Here is a 23053-nt window from a genome sequence, read left to right as displayed (position 1 = left end):
TTTTTTGTAGCAAATGTGATCTGATATGCATATAAGTATCTCGAAATCTTCCATACAGGGCCACAGTTAGCTGACATCGTGCCTTTGTACGAAGTGCAAAAAGGCATACTGTCTGAACTGAAGAATTTTTTAAAAAGGCACCCCCTTCTTGACAGACAATTTAGAAAAATGTGCTGCTCTCTAAGAGCACCATTTAGAAAAAGCAACACTTTTTATTAAAAAAGATGCCTCTTCTTTAAGGCTCGAGGAACTCAGCATTAGCTCAATTCCAACTCCACTTCTGCCAGTTGGCCCGGCACCCCTGCCTGCATAACCATACAGTCTAAATATCTAAGCAGCAGCCCTGTACCCATATGACTTCTTTTTAAAAGTTACAAGGCACATGCACTGTTAAACTACCACTCCAACGAATTAAAACAAACATATACACAAAACTCCGCCAAGAGCACAAGCACTTGCACAAAAGGTAGTGTTAAATGATTAATCACAATTCTACTTTTCTAAATGCCAGAAGGCTCACCCTAAAACAAGCACTAAGGTGCCTGATCAACAAATTAACATTTTTACTAAAAACATGCCAGTTTCCATCATCTGCAAGCACCAACATGGGAACAGTTAAACAGAAAAACGTACTGCTATTAAGTACTAAATATTTAAGTATTTCTTTGTCTTCATAATAGTTTATTATGTACTATGCCATTTTGTATAATGGACTTGGGCAACTGTGGACTTTCGTATCTGCTGGGGACAGGGAGGGTACTGGAACCAAGCCACCGCGGATACCAAGAGATGACTGTATTCTTAAATGTTTGTATTTTAAAATATCTGCAAAGTGAAACAACTCAAGACACTATGAAGCTATCATATTAGAGCAATAAAGAGACTGCATCCAATACCTTTGATTCACTGAATCTATTACCCATAGTATTTATTTTGGAGTACACACTGACAGTTGCAATATACCTAACATTAACTGCTTCAGAAAATCCTTCTGGCCAGTTCCTGACTCACAAACCTGCTTCTTATTCTCTTTACGGCCCATGCTTTCTTACAGTAGCACAGTAATAGTAATGTCTTTATGACACTTCTGATTTTGCTGATTAACTCATATAAGAGTTTAATTATAACCTTAAAGTAAGTCTGAAAAAAACATTACTTGGAAAAAGCTATTCAATATATTCAATTCTCATCCATGCCAGTAAAAACTAACAAATGATAGAATCCAGGGTCTGTCTTTTCTGTTGTTACTATTCAGAAACAGCTTTACTGGCCCCCTCTCAAATACAGAAAAGATCAAAACTGAACAGTGTAAAGAAAAACGTGGTAAAGGGGAAAAAATATCTGATGGGATCAGGACAACAGCAATTTTCATCTGGATTCCCAAGAACCATATCATGGGAAACAAAAATGCCTCCATACTGTTAGAAAACTAAGTAGATGAGAATTAACAGTGGAGCAGTAAGAAGAGATAAGATGGAGGTGCCCAGTGTATACAACACTGGTAGGCATTCGACTATGTTGATGAATCATTCAATTCAGTCACACAGAGGGTGCAGAAGAAAAAAAAACAAAACAGTTATCTATACACTAATCTGTATCTAATCTATATCTAATCAGATTGTAGGATCTTCTGGTAGGAAATGGTGGACAAAGTATTATAATCCATAATTCAAGGAAAGTAGGAAAGGAAAGTATTTTTAAGTGCTCAAAATTTCTGCTATTTAATTAAACAAACCTTATCAAAACCTATCAACCCTAGAGTAAACAAATCCTATGTCTGCACAAAAGAATTAACTCTAGCAACATAAAATTATTCTTTTGACAAATCCATAAGCTTTCTACTTAAATTTTCATTTGAAATTCGAAGTACTGTCAGCAATTGGTAAGGTAATTTCAGACTGTGGGTGGCAAAGCTGTATGTTATGCAGCAACAGACAATGTAAGGGTGCAGGCATGCCCAAAGTGCTTGCATTAAATAGCAAAAAACAAGTGGAAACAGTGCAGAGGGCTATAATAAAGGTACCTCGTCATCATAACCCCCCTCCTTTGACTCAATCATAAATTTCCCTACATGAGGAATCGCCACCTCTACAACTTGCTGGTTAGAAGGTGGTTGGCTTGTGGTATTTTCAGGTTTCTGCAGAAGAAAATCATTAGTGTGAACATTAGAAAAGAGCACAATGGAAGCACTCAGTTTAAGTGCATAGACTCTTGATCCTTTTAAAAATACCTGCATTTTTTTAGCATGAAATGAAAACATCTAAAACTGAACACTAAAGCAAATGCATTAATCAGGTAATAATACAAGATTTCCAGCTTTCACTTTGCATCTCAAACACTATATTAAATTTTAATTTTTTTTCCCACAAAGCATCTTCAAATTCTTGAAAATAGTTAATACTGAAGTTGTATTTCCTACTGCTGTCTCTACAGGTGAAAGTTTTATTTACTTTTTTATTTTTTTTCCTGTACGCGGGCCTCTCACTTTTGTGGCCTCTCCCGTTGCGGAGCACAGGCTCCGGACGCGCAACTCACTGGCCATGGCTCACGGGCCCAGCCGCTCCGCGGCATGTGGGATCTTCCCGGACCGGGACACAAACCCGTGTCCCCTGCATTGGCAGGCAGACTCTCAACCACTGCGCCACCAGGGAAGCCCTTATTTACTTTTTTAAATTCTAATAACTCCACAAAGCCTTTCTAGATATCTCCATCAAAATAAGCTATGACCTCCTCTGAATCCAGGAGAGTCTATAAGTTTTCTTTCTTATGATTTTACCTTTCTATCCTTTCTAATAATCGATTGTATAGCCACTTAATATCCACACTCTACTGTGTTTAAACCCACTCGGTCGCAGCCTATGAGACCTAGTACAATATATTTACATCATGAGTGTCCAGTGAATTCTTGTTTTGGGGAAAGCTGCTAGAAAGTGATATCCATTTTTAAAAACTCAGATTCTTCTTCTTTTCTTTGTTAACAAATTCTAAGAATTTCACTAACCCAAACTAATGGAATGGAAGCCAGTGTGAAATACAGAAAGTTCACTCAAAGACACTAATATGGGGCTTCTCTGGTGGCGCAGTGGTTGAGAGTCCGCCCGCCGATGCAGGGCACACGAGTTCATACCCTGGTCCGGGAAGATCCCACATGCCACGGAGCGGCTGGGCCCGTGAGCCATGGCCTCTAAGCCTGCGTGTCTGGAGCCTGTGCTCCTCAACGGGAGGGGCCACAACAGTGAGAGGCCTGTGTACCACAAAAAAAAAAAAAAAAAAAAAAAAAAGACACTAATATGGTTCATTCAAAACACTGTTCAGATTTCACAAGGATCTTACTTTACTGAATGGATTTATAACTAGCATATTCACTATTTACCTACAAACAAATTCCAGAAGTACTTAAGGTGCTTGAAAGCAGCTTGCTTAAGTAATTTCAAATTGCACCATAAAAATTTCCCTAAGCAAAGATGAACTTTACTTTTGACATCAAATAAACAGAAAATTTTAATAAAAACAGAGTGGTTTTACGGCAGTTTAAAATACAGGTAAATTTTAGTGATGTGAAGATTTTCTGAATATTCCAAAGTACATATGCAGAAAAAGTTTAACTGAACAATAAAACAAGAATAATGGCCAAGACCGGCATTGCTTCCTTTAAAAGAAATGTTATTTTTAACCATAACATTTTCAGAAAAGCTTTCCTCGTTCTGTTTGAGTCCTCAATTTTTCAAGAGGAAGCAACCAACCTGCATGGTTGTCATGATCTTGAGAGCTAATATTCAGCTAACCCAAAACCTGACACATTAATTGTTGTTCTATAAATGATAGGTATTACAAATATTATACTATTATGCTTCTTGAAATTGCTTATACCGGAATAATCCTAACCCAATATTACTACTTACAGAGATAAGCTTGGTCTATGACATTTAATTAAGGATTTTTAATCCTTCCAGCATTTGAGAGAGGAAGAATTGTCCTACTTCTCCATTCACAAGAGTGAAATATAAGCAGGTAAACTAAGAAATTTGTCTTAACTTTTGGTGAAAAATTTCTCATAAGCAAACCAACCCAAAACAATACTATATTAAGAAGAAAAAATACAAATTTAAGGCAACTAGCAACCAGAAAATGTATTCCTTAGAATACTTATCCTTAAAAAATGACATGTTTCCTTTGAAAAATAACTGCACTTAGGAAAAATAAATGTTCTACAATCCTTTCCAGTTGCCACAGAAGAGTTTCAACAGCAATAACACTAATTAATTATTTGGGTGAAAGTTAAGAAAGGGAAGAAATTTTGGGCATATGTAGTTATTCTGTGTCCATCAAGGTTAGATATCCTAAAGTACCATAAAAATTTTTCATATAAAGAATTTTAGGGTTCACTGAAGTACATTTATCTTTTCCTTTTACTGTCAGGTCCCGTATGAACACCTTAACAAAGGCTGAACTTGAAAAAGATTAAAGATAAGTTCCTCAGTTAATAAGTTGTAAAAATAATTAGAACACAAAGATTTTTATTAATTGCCTGAATCTATTAAATACATGATTTTTTAAAAAGGTGGTCCCATAAAAGGGTGATTAGAAAGCTATATATCTTCAACCCCTTTGGCTCCCTTAATATGCTCATACCATTTTAACCTACTAACTTATGGGGAATCTAGTCTAAAGAAATAACCAGAAATATGGGAAAAGTTTTATTTTTAACAGCCTATTTATAATAATGTAAAAGTAGAAATCAATAGATAAGGGGGAATAAGTAAGAATTTAATCACTTAATGGAATACTATTCAACCATTAAATGTTTTTTAGTTTGTAACATGGGGAAATGGTTATGTTCAGTGATTAAAAGAAGAAAAGTTAAGATATAAAATTTTATATACAGTAGTAACTCAATTACAAAAATAAATCCCAAATCTGTATATAAAAATAAGAATGAAAGAAAACATACCAACTTATTAAGTGATTAACTTTGGGTAGTGGAAATATGCATGCATGATTCTTTCTTAGAGTCTACTTTTTTGAATTTTTAAATTTTCTAAAATATTTCACTTAAAATGAAAGACATTCTTCTAAAAAGCAAGCTGTCTAAACATTTGGAGAGTATCTCTCTATGGTTTCTGTGATTCTAAGCTTTCCAGGAAATTCTTCTTCTACTAAGGTTGGAACTTTATTGTGTATTTGTGAAATGTTTAGGATTTAAGTAACAGAAGGAAATAAAGAGAGACTTAGGGCCTACACTACATGCTAGGCACTCAAAAAAATGATCTTAATTCATCCGACAATCACCTGCATTTTATATAAAAGAAAACTAAGGTTTAGAAAAATTAAGCAACTTATTCAAGTTTGCATAGCTAGCAAGAAGTAAAATTAATATTCAAAAACCCAGGACTATTTAATCCCCAAATCTGAAGACTCTGAAATTTAGTTTCTAAGGTATACCTTTAAATGAGAAAACCCAGTAGGTGGTTACCATGATCCTAAGCAACTGACCATGAGACCAGGAACCACTGGTCAGACAGTCATGATTAATATATTCTCAGATACGCTGCAGAATTTACACAGACAACGTGGCCAACTATTGGTGCTACTCCAGAAGATATGCCAGGTAGAAAAATATTTATGCTAGCTATCATATTCCCTCAATGCCATCTTTTTTCAAGTAAAGGTGAAGCAGCAGATTGCTAGCTTATAAGATGATATCCATATGAATAAACTAATCAATCAAAATTGAAGTGCTGATTTCTACAAATTTAAATTACACATGATTAGCCAATCTAAAAAAAAAAAAAAATCATGATTCTACATTAAGCTAACTAATGCTTCCAGCTTTCTGATACCAGTTAAAAGAATGATACTTATTAACCATAATGTAGGCTCTAACAAATAAAAATCTTAATTAGCAAAAGTCCTGGCAAATTATTTTTTTTATATCAGGCAAAAATGTTTCTCCCTTGTTATCTACTCCTGTGTTTTTTCTCCCTCCCTAGGGTTTCTTCTACCATCCCCCAAGAAGTAGAAATCCCAGATCTATTAAAAGAAGCATTTTTCAGGAAGTGCTTTAGAGTTAGCAGTTCCTCATCTCAAGTTTTTTAGTCTCTAGGGACATTTGCAAAATTTGAAATGATCAAAAAAACTCTATATTAATACGTTTTTTAATGGTAAGATGATATATAATCAAACTTTTTCAAAAAGGAAATTAAATTAAAAAATAACTTCTGATTACTTTGTTCATCAAAACATAATTAACATTTTTTGGACATTCAACATTAATTGAACATTTTGGTTAATCAAGATCTTATCATATTAAAGACATCACTGTAATTAGCAGGCTATTGTTGAGATTAAATTCACTCAGTGGAAAATTATGTGTTGAAAAATTACGTGCCCTGTTCGCTTTAGCACTCTAGGAGTGGAATCTTCAAATCCTAAAATTAGCTATCACGAAACTTGTATTAGAGTTGCTTGTGCTCACTAATAAAATAAAAAATAAATGACTATAGCAACTGAATAGTTTTGCAGTATGAAACTCTTGAAACAACATCTCTCAGAATATCATATTCATTGAAACGTAATGCAATACCAATGTGCTCAACTTACTGTTATAAAAAGACACACTTGAATACTTGAAAATTAACAATAAAGGAGGCTTATAATGACAATTTTATACAGAACACAAAATATGCATAAAGTGTTTTATAATATATTTATTCTACTAATAATACTCTAACCTAGACTATCTAGTATTTTGTTAAACACAGTCCATGAAACAATGAAATTTATACCTTATATTACCAACTATTGCAATGTAGTAAGACTAAAGATGGGAGGAGGGGTTGAAAGAAAAGAAAAATAATGCTAAATTTTGTACTTCTCTTTTTTAAGTTCCAAATCAAATGACTAGTTTAGTCTATGATTATAATTTTTCATAATCTCTAACAGGAAGATAGAAACTTATTTTTTTAAAAAGAAGCATTTTAAAAATTACAGCTGAGGAAATTACAGCCTGGCAGTTAGGTGACACCTAATATCATTCATCATGTTCAAGCAAAACCGTCCTTTGGCCTGGTCTCTCCTGACTCCCAGACAGGTCATTCTCCTTATACTGCTAGGAAACCTCGTGAACACTGATGGGTATGTTCAGAGAGCTAAAAGAAAAATTCTTACCGACTGTAAAACTGTTTCAGGACTTTTATCTTCATGCTCATGTGATGCCTTGGTAATTATTCGAATAGTTTCTTCTTTCAAGTGCTTTGAGAAATCACTTCTTGATGGCTGCTCTAGATATTCTGGTTCTCCTGCTTGTGCTTCATGAGAAAAGAATCAATTGTATATCTAATATAAATCAGTGAGTCTATACTGAGATATATCTGTTATTTATTTCTCATTTGAAGTTATACAATAATTAATTTTACTTTACTTACTCAATTTAAAGTAATACATGCTTCAATATACAGCACTTCCCCCAGAATTTACCAAAAGAAAGAATCAGATCTCAGATTAGTCAAATAATTACTGAAGAAAGCACTCATTATAGTTTATGCTAAAAAATTCATAGTAAATTTCTTTGTCATGATAAGTATCAAAGTCTAACTTGGGAAAATCATGAGCATTCTACCAAAAAAAAAGAAAAAAAAAAGAGGTAGTGGGGGGTGGTTTGTACAACAATCCTGGTCTGAGTTTCTGTAGGGAGCACAGTAGCTGTTTTCCTGGACACAGTATCCTTTTTCATACTTACCTAACAAAATCCTAACCCTGAATGAACCCAACCTTCTATCTTTTCTGAACCTGTTCCTGGTAGCTGAGTGTTGTCAGAGAAAAACAATTACAACTTGCCAAACTGGTACCAATGTAAATTCAAGACTTCAAATACTACTTCTGTGAAGAACTCCTAAAGTTATATCTACTGCCTATGTTCTGAGTTCGAAACCCACAGATGCGACAATGTACTCTGAATGTCCACTGGGTATTTAACAGACTACCCCAAAATCCTTATACGACCTACAAGGCATTATATAAATGGGTCTCTGCCTATCTCTCCAACATCGCCAGGTGTCCTTTGCCCTTTACTCAAAAAGGAACACATACCAGACTTTTTTCAGCTTATCTAATACATCAGAGAAGAGGTTTACCTCCCAACTTTTGTATCTTTCCTCATTTTCTTCCCTTTGCCTGTGTGTTCACCAATTCTCATCCCCCCCCATCTAATAACTTCTATATATCCTTTTGTTTGAATATCACTTCCTTATGGAAGTATTCCTGATAACCCCATTTCTTAAAGCAGGGTTGCTCCTCCTCAACACTACTGACATTTTGGTTCAGATGATCCTTTGGTGTGGAGGATTGTCCTGTGTACCCAGGCATCTACCCACTAGATGCCAGTTGTACTGTCTCCGCAGGTGTGACAACCAGAAATGTCTCCAGTATTGTCAAATGCCGTCTGAGGGACAAAATCACTCTCAGGTGAGAATAACTGCTCTAGAGTAAACGTATACTTTCTTTTTAATAGCACTTACCACAATTGTAACTTCATTATTTTTGTTAAGTATTTGTTTCAAGCCCATATCCCCTGCTAGACTGTAAGAATCCAAAGAGCAGTGATGCTATCTCCCTTTTGTATTGCTATTTCTTCAATACCTAGCATATAATAAGCACACAATAACTTAATGGAACAAATGAATTAATAAGCTAATGAATGGATAAAAAGAAATAAGAAAGTACACTAAAATATTCTACAGCGTTACTGGGATAGGATGAGTCCTTGCTCAATCAATTGGTGGGACACGACAGGATTACTGTCAACCTTTCCAATATTTTACTAATTTAAAACTTTTCTCAAAGTGAAATATTATTCAAAAAGAAATAATGTAATTTCAACATAGATGCACGAGCATTCATTTATCCAATGAATTCTAATTAAGTGTCTAACTATGTGCCAGGCACTGGGACTCTGAGTGTGAACAAAGCAGCCAGCCCCTACCCCCATGGAATTTATAGTCAACTATGGAGAAAGTTATTAACCAAAGAATCACGCATATGAATTGTGACAATATCATAATAATACATTATAGGAATAAAATGGGGCAAGGGTAATTAAGGTTATGGGATATGAGATAAACTGACTTTTTAGCTGAAGTTAAACGGATTAGGTTTGAAAATGGAAGAATGAACAGCCCATGAAGTGAGCATAAGCTCAATCCAAAAGGCGTCTAGTGTGGCTGGATTATAGTATTACAAGAGGGGAGAGGTGGCAAGAGATGATGCAGATAGGGACAAAACGGAGGCCTTTGAGTCACAAAAGTTTTGAAGGGCAAAGCAAGTGAATAAACATTTTAAATACAATGGCAACATGTCAAGTTTAAAGAACATTATTCTGACCACACTGCAAAGAACAGATTATAGAGAGGAAAGTAAAACTAGAAGTCAATGAAAGTACTAAAAGGTACTACAGCAATACGAGCAAGAAAAGACTATTCTTTTGGATAACAGAGACAGCAAGAAAGAGAGAATTGGTTAGATTCAAGATGCATTTTAGACATAAATGTTTGGAGACTGATGTGAAGATGACTTAAATTTTGGGTATGAGTAATTAGGATAATGGGAGTGAAATATACTATGACAAGGAAAACTAAAGGAAGAAATGCTTACAATGTGTGTGATAGGTAAAGAAGTTAAAAAATGTTAAATGTCCTCATTTCTGTATTTCCTGACTTTGGACTGCAATGTTCTTTCAGTGTCCCTGTATGATGGACAAGGTTAAGAAAATCTTAACCACTACAACTCCAGCTTAGCAAGTCTTCTGCTTCTGGAAGCTTTCGTGTAAGTGGCTTAAGTCAGCTGCTCTAGGGATTAACAGAGAGAGACTTCTTGTTGATAAAGCTTTCATTACTTGTGTTTTCCCCCTTTGTCTCTTCTCACTGTAATAGATAAAACATCAGTAGTTGATAGTAGGATGTGAGCTTAATGCAATGAGGGCCAAGAAATCCATCTGGTGTGACACATGTAAGCCAGGGAAACCTGGACAATGTATGTAAATTAAGTCCTTAAGAGAAAAAGTAATTTTATCTGATCGACACAGTCAGATACACCTTAGGTCCCCAGCGTCAAGGTTTCCTTCCACATAGGGATGAGTCCAAAAACCTTATGTGATGCTTAATGATTCTGCCTAAATGTCATATAAAACTATTTCCTCTAGAATTTTCCCTGTGTAAATATCTTCCAGGGAACTTATTTGAGTGGTACTGTAATCACAGTAGGTAAACCTATAAGGATTTGAGTTCTGGGAGTTTGGAAACAAAAACCCAAACTTCATTCCCAACATGTTTGTTGAGCATATGCCATTTTTAGTACCGAGCTAGGTATTAACAATGGTTAAAAAAAAAAAAAAAAAAAAAAAAAACAGAAACTTTACTCACTTTAAGGAACTCTCAACAAAATCAGATAAATGTATACTCCATTACAACACGAAGTACTGAATGCAATAACAGACTTATGCACAAGGTCCTACAGAAGCATCGTGGACCTAATACACACACTTGGAATGATGCTGCAGGCTAAGAAAGGAGGAATGTCAACTGAGCTGAGTCTTGAAGGATTTGTAGAGAAAATTATCTTGATGAGAAACAAGATGATTCCAGGCAGAAGGAATAGCATATGCAAAGGCACTGTAAGGACAGATAAAAGATTAATAAAATCCTTGCTATTAATGAGCCTTTACACTGGTAATCAAGATGAAATATAACATAAATTTGGTAGTGAGAACAGATTGGGACTAGAATAGAGGAAAAAAGGTAATAATTGCTACAGGGGTAATTAGGGGGATTCATAAAGATTTGGGGATATGAGGAAAGTCTTAAAATGGATAAAATTTCAAGAATAGTGAGGATAAGAGGACATTTTCCAAATGAAGGATACTTCATGAGCAAAGCATTAATGACAGGAAAATAACCTACAAGCAAGAATAATGGGGAATACCCTGGCTTAGATGAAACACAGAATAGTAGTCTTGGAAGAATTACAAGGGAGTCAGATTATAATAGAGGGTCTTCATAAAAAAGGAAAGAGGTTTTAGCTTCATTTTGTCAAACCAGAAGAGTAGAAAACATGTTCACTAGAACAAACAAATAACCAAAGGAGGAAAATAAAAGGCTCTTTCCACTACCTAGACATAAGCACTATTAATATTTTTAGTATTATATATTCCAGATTTTACCTACCCAAATTTTTTTAAACAAAAAGTTATACTGAATATGCTGTTTTTAACTTAATATAACAAACATTCTTCCTGTCGATACAATTTTTACTGGTTATACCGTGTTCTTCTGTATAAAGGGCTCATACAACTAATATTTTACCATACATTTAGGCAATTTCCATTTCTTTGTTAAAAACAACATTAGGACAAAACATCTGGCTCTTTTATGTTTTTTGCACACACAATAGTTTTTGTTCATCCTGTAACCCTATAGAAGTCTCACGCAACAGTTTTTGTTCATCCTGTATCCCTATAGAAGTCTCATCCCTGCTAGCCTATATAAATGGTAAGAGCTCAATAAACAGAGACCACGCTGTTTCCTTTATGCACTAACTGGCATTTTATGTACTAACTGGTCCCACAGTTATTAGTGTTATTGTTCAGGCTTCAGCTTGAAATACGGCTGGTGATTACTTATGTGACATTTGTTACTCTTAATTCCTGGAAGTCTTCTTTGGTTACCTACCTGCAGCTACAAACTCCTAAACACACTCATTTCACCGTGAATGACTAGTTCTCTGTAGAGGTATAAAATGTCCCTGTACCTGGAGTATCTTTCTAATCATTTATTTAGTTTATGGATGCTTCACTGAGATTTTTGGATGGCTATCCTCCACATAAGATATTTTCCAGCCACATAAGATATTTTCCAGCCATGTTCTATGTTGATAATAGAACTTATTCATTCACCTATTTGGCTGTTATATAAAATCCAACATTCTGAGAGTACTCAGAACTTGCTCCTTTAGTCCACCTCCATGTTGAAGTAAGGGGTTGGGAGGACCTTGGGGGTGTTCTATGCCTGTTTCCTGGTTATGGTCTCTAGCATTTTAAGAGTCAACTTGACAAGCAATTGACTTTCTGTTAAAGCATAAGGATCTGCTCTCTAATCAACTATTTAAAAAAAGAACAACAACTCATATCTTTCAGAAGTATTTCATACCTTAACTTACTAATGAGTCATACTTATTACATGAACATTTAGAACAATATTTAAAGAGTACTGCATCAAAGAATAGCTGTCCATTTTTCTTACAGAAATGTATTTAAAATCAATGATTCCCCAAAAACAGCCTATAAAGAGCCATGCTAAGCTGGCTGCATAGAATCATCACAGAAACAATTTTAAGACTTCAGATTCCTAGGTGGCACCACAAACAGAATTCTCAGCAATGTGGGGAGTAGAGGCTTAGGAACCAAAGTTAAACCTAAAAATTATCCAGGATAGAGCTATATCTGCACAACATACTTTTAGCCTTCTTCCCTAATGTATAGTTATTTGGGCTATCCTTTTTTTTTTACATATACATCTTTACTGGAGTATAACTGCTTTACAATGTTGTGTTAGTTTCTGCTGTACAACAAAGTGAATCAGCTATATGCATACATATATCCCCATATTCCCTCCCTCTTAAGCCTCCCTCCCAATCCCACACCTCTAGGTGGTCACAAAGCACCAAGCTGATCTCCCAGTGCTATGCAGCAGCTTCCCACTAGCTATCTATTTTACACTGGCTATCCTTTTTAAATGGTTGCATCCCCATACACTGAGGATCACCCCTAGGAAACTCATTATTGCAATTTCCATAGGGAATGAAATCAAATCAGAAAATATTCAAGGGGCATCAACCATTTGTCATTTATTATGCTAGATTCTGGAGATCTAAATAAGAACATCACCTGGTCCCTGTTTTAAAGGAACTTGAAAATATTGAGGATATTGTTCATTCTACCAGGTCTGACTCTCAGGAACCAGCTGTACTTTCCTGGAATATCAGCTTATTTTTGACTTGTAGACCATTTGGTCTACAAGTCAAAAATAAGGTCATTTTTGTCAAAAATGAGGTCATTTTTTGGTTTCAGCTCCTTTCTTTTTGTTTTTAAAATCCGAGTATGTTATATATATTGTAAGGACTTCAAATAGTTTTTGAGTAAGATATGGGTAACACAAGCAAAACAGGCAAAGCTCTCTCTCCTTCAGAATAATTTGTTTTATATATACAGCCTAGAGCCATGCTGCTTAACCACAGGTACACCTCAGAATTATCTGAACATCTTTTTAAAAATATATATTCTGGACCCTTCCTCCACTGATTCTGAGCCCAGTAAATCTTAGGCGGTATGTCCTGTTTATACTCAGAAAAAGTCCCCCAGGTAATTCTGATGTATCGATATATACCGTGGTAAAAAACCGTTGGCTAAATCTCTAAACATAAGTGTTAAGGTAAGTTTTCTTTTGCAGTAGGTAGGTTAGGGAGGTAGTGTGAGATGGACTAAAGAATACTTTTCTATCATTTATTATTTAGTTTCAGTAAGACAATGAATCGTGTGGGAGAAGTGATGCCTACGGATTTCTTCGTCACCTGTTAAAGAAGAGGAACAAATACTCATTTAATTAATACTATATAAATTAATATTCTTATTTGGAATATCACCCTTAAGAAATTGGATTTTAATGGTTCTTAGGTTACAGCTTTACTGAAAAGATTTGCAGGGAGATAAAAAAAATCACTCTGATGGATTTTATAAACAGGATTTCCTTGTATTACTTCCACTAGTCACTCATAATCCTAGTGCACACCTGAGAGATTTAAACACAGGTTCTCTTTGACAGTCTGAAAGTATTATACCAAATTAAACAAATTACTTTGAAAACTGTGAGGAGAAACAGGAAAAAGATGGCATAGGCATTAAAGTAAAATTTCTCTACTTATGATAGGATGTTAAGTGATTCCAATGAACACTATAATAGATTCCCTTATTCAACTGTGGTATGTTAAATTCTCCTGTAACAGAAGATGGATTTCTTAATATGATATGTAAGATAATACAGTAATAGAAACCAATCTTTTAAACAATAATCTCACCCCCAAATTTATAGATTTAGAACATTCTATTTCTACTAACTCAAAATGCATATTTCTAGCAATCCTATACAGGACACAATGTTTTCTACTGAGGCAGTATTGTCACTGCTTTCTGAAAACCCAGTCTGGAAGATAACTATCATAGTAATTACATATGAATTGACCTTTCCATCTCTTTATTTTTTAGTTATTCTGGCTCCTTTCAGAAATACATCTGTATTTCTCTTCAAGTTTTTTTTTTTTAAATACTAAAGAGGGACATGAACATATATGCCCAATACCTACTGCTGAATTTTTTAAAACTTACAAAACACCATATAAAGTGTACAATAGGAAGTATTGATCAGGATAAAAAGGGTGTGGAGCATACACACATGTGGCCTTTTCATAGCGAGGGAATATAAGATGACAAATGTAAATGATGGGGAAAAGTTGGCTAGTCCTGTCAGACAGGAATATTAGTGGGGAATATGTATTAGTCTGATTTAGTAAAAATAAAATGTGTTAAGTCTGTAAATTTAGATAGTCTTGTGAGAAACAGAAAAGATGGAAAAGAGTATAGAATTTAATATTTTGATGTTACAAAATATAACTGAGCCAAGAATAATAGGGTTGGAGCTTAACCAATGACTGGAGCACTCACCTTCATCTGAGTGCTTAGGTGCCACTATCACGCCAATTGTGCAGCCCTGTCCTCCCACTAATAAGATAAGAAGAGCCATGTGCAACTGGAGCACTTAAAAATTAAGCAAAGAATAACAGAGAAGCTCCATCTTGGGGCAAGTTCTAGGGAGTAATTTGGAAAGGATATGTACAGAAGACAAGGGATGAAATCACAAAGAGATGGAACTGACTCAAAAATGAAAGGAACTGTAACATAGTTACTACACTGTGATTTGAACTCAGAAACCTCTTGATATCTACTGAGCTATTTTACTTCCTACTAATATGGACAAAGTTACTATAATGAAACTGCATTGTTGTGAACTATAGAGTTTCACCTGTTCTAAACAGTGGCCCTTGATGTACAGGAAGAAAGTACAGTCCTCGTCTGGTAGAGCTCACCAGAGACTACAATGGTGGTATCCAGATATACTGTACTGCATTTCTGTATCAATATGTTGGTACCTTTGTTGGTATAATACCATTATCTTGGTCTTTTAAAAATTCTGAATCGATGTCACTTAAAATCAAGATCAAGGACTCAACTATTCAATTCATATGAGAACAAGTTCCAAGTCTGGAAAGATCTGTGCATGCCTACATCAGTCACCATACCATATTGTGGTATTACAAATCTCTCATTGAAAGAATAATTCCTTCTAAAGTTCAGATGATAATGCTGAAAACTACCTAGGTAAAGCTACATGGGAATCTGTCTATAAAAGATGAAATTAAACAAACACCTAAAATGCTTTCTTAAAAAATAAAAACAAAACACACAGATCTTACAAAAAAAAAGGGTGATTCAAAATGATCCACTCAGAGTTATTTAAAAAAAAAAAAAAGAGAAAGAGACAAATGGGGTTAAGGAAGTTATCTATTTAATTTATCTCTTCTCATTTCCCCAACCACTAAACAGAAAGAGGACCTTTCCTACAGTACAAAATGTCATCCTAAAATATTTTGACAACTTAGTGATGAGATTAATCTTAAAAAAAATCATTAGACATTGTATTTTCAGCTTTGCTAGAAGATACTTTTGCACAGTGTTATTCTTAATATTTTATTGATTTTATCACCTAATAATTGTAGAATGTTTAATATTTATATTTTTATACACTTATCTTCTCATTTGTTTTACAGATCTATACAGATTTTTGCTTGGAATATATTAAATATTTAGTTCCTGCTAATTTTGTTTTTAACTTTAAGAATTCTGAAAACAAATCAAATAAATACTCTATATGAATTAATACTATTTACCAGTAGTGTTATTTTGCTCAAATATGAAATTATTAGAGTTCATTCCTTTGATAGCTTTAGTGAATTGGCTTGGGTTACCTGCAGTTTCACAGTTTTTCTAAGCATCTTGCCAAAAAAAGTCAATCAAAGTAGGCAGAATAGGTAGAGGGAGAGTTAGCAGAATCATCTAACTTGAAAACGATATATATGTACATACAGTGTTATCTGGCAAAGGAGTAAACTAAATTGTTGCCTTTTATTATCTCTGAGTGATGGAATTTCAGACGATTTTTACTGGAGTCTTCATATTTTAGGATAACTAACGTTTTATGTTGTTTTTGCTTTTTCAATGAGCATATCTTATTTTTATAATAAAATATCAATAATAAACATGATATTGATAATAAAATGCAATAAAAGCAGACTAACCTGTTGTCACAGAAGACTCTGACTCTCTCAATTTCTGAGATGCTAAAAGTTTTTCCTGCAAAGCTTTCTGGGCAAGTTGTGCATCCCATTCTTCTAGCTCTTTCTCAAATCGCTGGTTGTCTTCCTCAACAAAATCTCTTAAGTCTGGTGGTAGTGTTTCTATTCCAACAAGGGCCTGCCCAGTTTCTTTATTAAATTCCTCTGCAAATCATATTTCAAAAACTATTATAAAATTAAGGATTAAAGGAAAAATGCAAAGCTCAAAATAGAAGGTGTTTCAAATGTATTTAAAGTACAAATTATTACCACTTGGCGAATCAATATTACCTATATATTAAAAGAAAACTCAAACAAATGCTCAGAAAAACAATGATGCAAATATTTGATAATCCATTATAGGTAATGTTCTCAGCTTTTACTTTTAGGCTGAAGAGTAAAAAAATGGAACAAGACATAAGGCCAAAATTGTTTGCTACTTTTCAAACACTGACATAGTGCTACTTTTTCTATTATAAAATACCAGATGTTTGATTATTCACGAAGTAAAACCACAAAATGAGAAGAAATAACTCATAACCTCGAAAGCTCAAAATAGAACTAAAATTCTTTTTCATCTGAAGCAGTTAAGTATAGTAATATACTTATATGCAATTTGAAAACTAATCAATCAATATAGCAAGATTTCTTTCAACATCACATAAGTAGTACTTAAAAGCGTTACTCAACCTCTACCACACACACACAAAATAAATTTTAGCTTTCAGTCATAAATGAACTGCCTAACTAGTTTTGCTAAATGGTTAAATACAAAAGGAAAGTTTAGTCTTATCAGTCTCAACAAACCTTTATTAAGTGCTTTTTATATGCAAAGCCTGTATTAGAATATGAGAAATAAAAAGATTAAGACACAGTATGAAATGCTCCCTGGCTTTGAGCAGACCAGAGTGAAGTGCGAAAGACAAGTCAACATACAATTCCAACACATAATAAGTGCTCAATAGAGGTATGCTATGAGAAAACAAGGAGGGATACTTTGTGGCAGGTCAAGGAAAACTTGGCAGAGCAGATGACATCTGAATTGAACCCTGAGAGATGAGAAAGAATTAGGCAAAAGAGGAAAGAAATAAGATCATTACTGGCAAAAGATAAAAACAGAAAACATAAGAACATATAGATATAAATGTGTGAAATGATTTGGTGTGAGCCAAAGAAGTTCAAATATTAGTAAAGTACATAAAGTTTGAAATGAACAATGGTATTAAATGAAGCTGGAGGGACAATCAGAGGCCAGAAAATGGAGGCTTTTTATGTTAGGTTAAGGAGCTTGAATATGAGTCAATGTGTGACACAGTCATTAAAAGGATTTTAACAAGGAGAAAAAAGTCCGATTTACATTTTATAATAGTTACTAAATAGCTAACTTTGAATACAAAATATATTCCAGTTTTCAGCCCTGGTCACATTACTTTTCAATTCCAGTTTTCTCACCTACAATAACCCAGCAGCATTTCCTAATCATATTCATCACACTCTTTATAAACTACACTTAACTAATCACACCAGAGACCAGAGTCACATAAAAGGGTTACTTATTTAAAAATATATACCACCCTATATATTTCATATTCTTACCTTGTATTAAGAATTGTGGCTTATCATTTATGTACATTAAACAGTATGCACTGGCATTTCTATAACCACCAAAAGAGTCCCTCACTAGCTCTTCCCATGATGATTTTGTTACAGCAATATCATTGTACTTCATCCACCTGTTTTCACGATGATCAAAAATGTATGCCCAGTAGTGCCCGGCATTAGCTTGGCCTTCATGAACTAAAACAGCATGTAAGCGATAAGGAACCTAAATATGAAAAAGAAGAGTTAAACTGTAGTTATGTAGTCTATTACACCACATCCCATGAAACCCACAAACCATCTGACTGGAGGATCCCATAGGAGCATATGTTTTTTAACAAGAGTAAATTGGCTGGAATTAAAGTTTTGAAAAAATTAAACTATGAAATAAAAGAAGGCAGGGGGCGGAGAGGATAAGCAAACTAAAGACATGTAAAGCAGACAGGTATGTAAATAAGATGATTTTCAAAACTTTGGAAGTATATCTGTTGATCTATTTACTTCTTTCGAATAAAGAACTAATGATGAACACTTTTATATACAGCACATGATTTGTTTAAATATTCACAGTTATAAATTGATGGATGAGTTCAGCAAAATGGCTTATATAATAAGCCATTATATGAGCCTCAGAAGTTAAAATGTAACTGAGCCCTTTACCTTCTCCCATAATCTTTTATTTATTTAGTTGTTTGTTTATTTATTTATTTTTCGCTGTGCGGGGTCTTTGTTGCTGCACGCGGGCTTTCTCTAGTTGCGGTGAGTGGGGGACTACTCTTCATGGTGGTGCGTGGGCTTCTCACTGCGGTGGCTTCTCTTGTTGCAGAGCACGGGTTCTAGGTGCGCGGGCTTCAGTAGTTGTGGCTCACGTACTCTAGAGCGCAGGCTCAGTAGTTGTGGTGCACGGGCTTAGTTGCTCCACAGCATGTAGGATCTTCCCGGCCCAGGGCTTGAACCCGTGTCCCCTGCATTGGCAGGTGGATTCATAACCACTGCACCACCAGGGAAGCCCCACTCCCATAATCTTAATATCGTTAAACAACCATGTAATTTTCCCATAGAATTTTTTTTTTTAATGCTAAGGCCTTTTAGAAATTTTTGATAAATTTTATTATAAAAGAATAAAAAGGTAGGCTAATAAATACAGTATGAGAATACAACTGAATGAGGAAAATATTAATATAAAAATCTTAAAGTTCAACAATTCTATAACAAAAAGTATGAGAATTATGATAAATAACATAAAGATAAATTAAAATATGTAAATAATTTTGATAATGCTTACTAGCTCAAAATTCAACTTACTTGTATCATAGATTTGTCAGAGTACATTAGTTCAATTGTGCGATGGATTCTAGATATGCTTTCCTGCAAATCTAAGGATAGAAGATGCCATTTAATGATTAACATCAAGTATGTTTCTACTGAGACTTATAAGGTAGGGAATAAGGGTTTTCCTACCAATATGTTAGAGGAATAAGAAAAAGTTTCTAAAACTGTTCTAAAACTTACTATTCAGAATTTGCATAAAATGAAATTTAGTTCTTTATAAAAGATATAGCACAAACGAAAAATGAAAACAAATATGGTTTATTTTAAAAATGTGCAGAGCCAATAAAACTGAACTTCGTTCAAATTTATAAAGGAAGTTTCCAATGAAAATTAAAACTAACCCCCCCTACGTATTTGTATAAAACAGGAAAAACTTTATTTTTTTCCTGTAGTTTATTCTTTTATTGCCCTAAATCAAGAATAAAGTTCTTTATCTTGATGAAGTTCCCCCTGTGTCAAAATATGTAACTTTGGAGCCAGAGGAAATTAGGGCACATAAGTGGAAAAGGGGAGCTATAACCTATACGAAAACCTTTAGAGTGAAATAAAATAACTTCACCACACATCACACACACACACATACATATATGTATATGTACAGAAGTAACTGGATAAAAATCCACTTTAATCACCAACTGAAATAAAGTTATGAGACTCCCATTACTCATTATTTCTACTTCCAGTAGAAATCTATCCTACAAAATTATTTAGAGGTAGGGATGTTTCACAGTTATATTGCCTATAATTGTTTTTTAAAAAGTGGAGACAACCTAAATATTTGTCAATAGGGAAATGGTTAAATTATAGTATAACCACACTATACTATGAAGCTGTTAAACAGAATCAGGAAAAAAACACCAAAGACTACCAAAGAAAATTAGGAACTTTAGACTAGGGAAAGGCCTTTTACAACTTGTGAGAAAATCCAGTAACCATAAATGAAAAGACTCCCTCCCCCCAATTTAAGAAAATCTGTTATTATAGAAAGAAAACAAAAGCCAACATAAAGAAAATCAAATGACAAACTGGAAAAATATTATCTGCAGCATACACTACAGGCAACAGGTTAATACCCATAACATTAAAGTTTCTATTAGGCAATAAGAGAAAGACAAATAGTTCAATATAAAAAATGGGCAAAGGTCACCAATTTAGAGAAAAATAGAATTTCACTCATAATTAATGAAATGCAAATCAAGACACTGAAATACCATTTTCATTTCAACTATCAGACTACCACAAATTAAAAAGTGCCCAGAGCTAGGGAGAGTACTGGGAAACAGGTTCTCTCACACAAAATTATTGGGAATGTAAACTGCCTCATTGTTTTGGGAGGGAAATTTTAAAATAGTCAAAATGTTAAGTATATACACTTTGGATCAGAAATGGCATTTTTAATATACTCAACTCACAAAGTATGCTAATATGTATGCGGAAGGCCAGCTTTATTGGTAGTTAGTAACAACATAGAAATTGAATAAATTATATCATATTCATATACTGGAATACTATGTAACAGTTTAAAAAATAATGCTAACAGCAAATATCATCAGGGATAAAAGAGAGAAAACAAATATTCCAAGGAAAATCTTTAATACTTGATGCATAGTATTATAGGTCCAAAACCTTACGACATGTCTCTCAAGTTCCTCTAACTTAAAATGGCCAGAAGTGGACTCATCATATTCCTACTTCCTCCCCCAAGGTGAGGGCCTGCTCCCCACCAGTTTGCTCATTTCCAAAGTGCATTCCATCTATGTAGTCATACATATCACTATGAACAACTAAGGGAATCATCCTTGATCCTCCCCCCCCCCCCCCCCCCCGCCTTCCCTCTTGTCAATGACCCACATCAAAGAATATACCGAAGTCATTTCTTTCCTCCCTCAATGCTACGACCTTGGTGTCAAAAAAGTTCTTAGCTTTCAGTCTTCTGAATGTAATCTTATGAAAACAAACACAATCTGCCAAGTCCACTAGAAAATTATCCAACACCTAGCACAGTATTCAGGAAAAACTATGTGCTTAATTAATGTTTACTAATGATTTTAAATACAAAAAATTTCCTTATATATGAAAAATACTAAGGAAAATCTTTAGTTACTAATGCTGTTAGTTACCACCACACCCTATTTACTCCCTATTAAATACAGACTGCTCTTTATTTCCATATTGTCTATAAAGCATCTAGTTGGGCATTTAAAATCTAACAAGTGATATTGTTTAGTACAAGTCCAACCTTTTGGTATAAAAAGAGTAACTCCTAGATGTTTTTTTCATAGATCAATAAAATTAGGATAAAATTAGGGAGCAATAATAGGTTATTATATTTTGACATGCAAAAAAAATTATGATAAAACTACCATAAAATATTAATATCACTTCATTTTAAGAAAAAGGAGATTTTAACAACAGTAAAGTAGGATAAAAGTAAAGGAGATAATTTCAGAATAAAGGAGAGTTCCTTCCAAGCATGGACAGATGGCAACTTAACACTAACACACACACACACACACCCCACAGAGCACTGTCCTTACTTTTCTGATTTTACTACATGCCAGTTAAAACTCGTTATAGACTGGCACTGAGCTAATAGATCATATTTGGAAACCTACTAGAGAAGACTGAATATTAAAATTCACATTTCTAATTCTTCAACCTAAAGAAAATATTGTATCATTTGAACTCACTGCACAAATATCAAGGGAGGTACATAACTGATTAAGTACAAAATCTGATGCTGTGTGATGTTTCACCAATGGAGTACCTGTGAATACCAGTTTGATATAAATTTAGAGCCCTAAACCAGAAAATCAGACCATCTGTTAGGTCATTAATTAGCTAAGTAATACAGGGGAAATCTTTTGGTCTCTCTAAACCTGATATTAAGATCATAAAAAAGGAAGCCAAACTAGTTTATCTTATAGAAAACACTTTGTAGGGGAAAAAAACCTTTAATAGTATTTACACATGAAACCCATAATCCATAGGTGACTTCCCTTCTCAATTCTAACATTAATCATGTCCATCTGAGGTAGAGTAGCTCTGCTATGAGAAACTTCTTACCTCTGGTGTCATTTTCTATTTCTGTCCTCCAGCGATGTAAACAGCTTTCTAGCACAGAGAGTTCCTCTTCTGTTATGTGCCTTGGTGCTGGATGCATGGGCAAATCTGGAGGTATCCGAGACTGAGTGAATGGTTTGTGTATTACTGATCTCGACGAAATGGCAACTATTGATGCGGGTGATGTGCTTGGCAGTTCTGAAGAAGGAGCTCCCTGCTGGTCTGTTGTGCTGTATTTTTAAAGTACAGAATATTCATTATTAAACTTTTCAAGTTGAAGCCCTGGACAATGATTATGTGCCAAACAAACAGCATTAAATTGGCTTATAATTTCAAAAAGAAAAAGTTTTCTTAAAAAAAAAACCCAGAAATATGTGGATTAATCTAATAACCTAATGAGATTCTTAATATATGGAACTACATTACTATAAAATTGGGGCTTTATAGTAGAAATGGCTTAATCATATTTATTTATACAAATCTTACATATACCAGAATTATAAAACCTTCCCTTGCTAATACTTAGCAGCTCACATTACAGAAAATTTTCTAATTTAACAGTAGTATT

The 23053-nt window shown here is 34.2% G+C and overlaps 1 protein-coding gene across 3 annotated transcripts in view; it reads right to left on the bottom strand.

The window, feature by feature from the left end:
- Positions 1–23053, bottom strand: part of USP25 (ubiquitin specific peptidase 25) — a 118767-nt gene that overhangs the window by 25705 nt on the left and 70009 nt on the right. For 2 of the 3 annotated variants that reach the window (XM_065876288.1, XM_065876289.1), the window contains exons 13-17: positions 22489–22715; positions 19396–19466; positions 18088–18316; positions 16456–16656; positions 7168–7307 (exon numbers count right to left, since the gene is read on the bottom strand). In XM_065876288.1, coding sequence (XP_065732360.1) covers positions 7168–7307; positions 16456–16656; positions 18088–18316; positions 19396–19466; positions 22489–22715 — 868 coding nt within the window. Of the gene's footprint in view, positions 1–2023; positions 2138–7167; positions 7308–16455; positions 16657–18087; positions 18317–19395; positions 19467–22488; positions 22716–23053 lie in introns of all 3 variants that reach the window. The other variant, XM_065876287.1, reaches the window with a different exon arrangement.

This window comes from Phocoena phocoena, chromosome 4 (genome assembly GCF_963924675.1).
Source record: "Phocoena phocoena chromosome 4, mPhoPho1.1, whole genome shotgun sequence".
NCBI classification, from domain to species: Eukaryota; Metazoa; Chordata; class Mammalia; order Artiodactyla; family Phocoenidae; genus Phocoena; species Phocoena phocoena.
The sequence above is the reverse complement of the archived record's forward strand: the minus strand, read 5'-3'. Positions and strand labels throughout refer to the sequence as shown.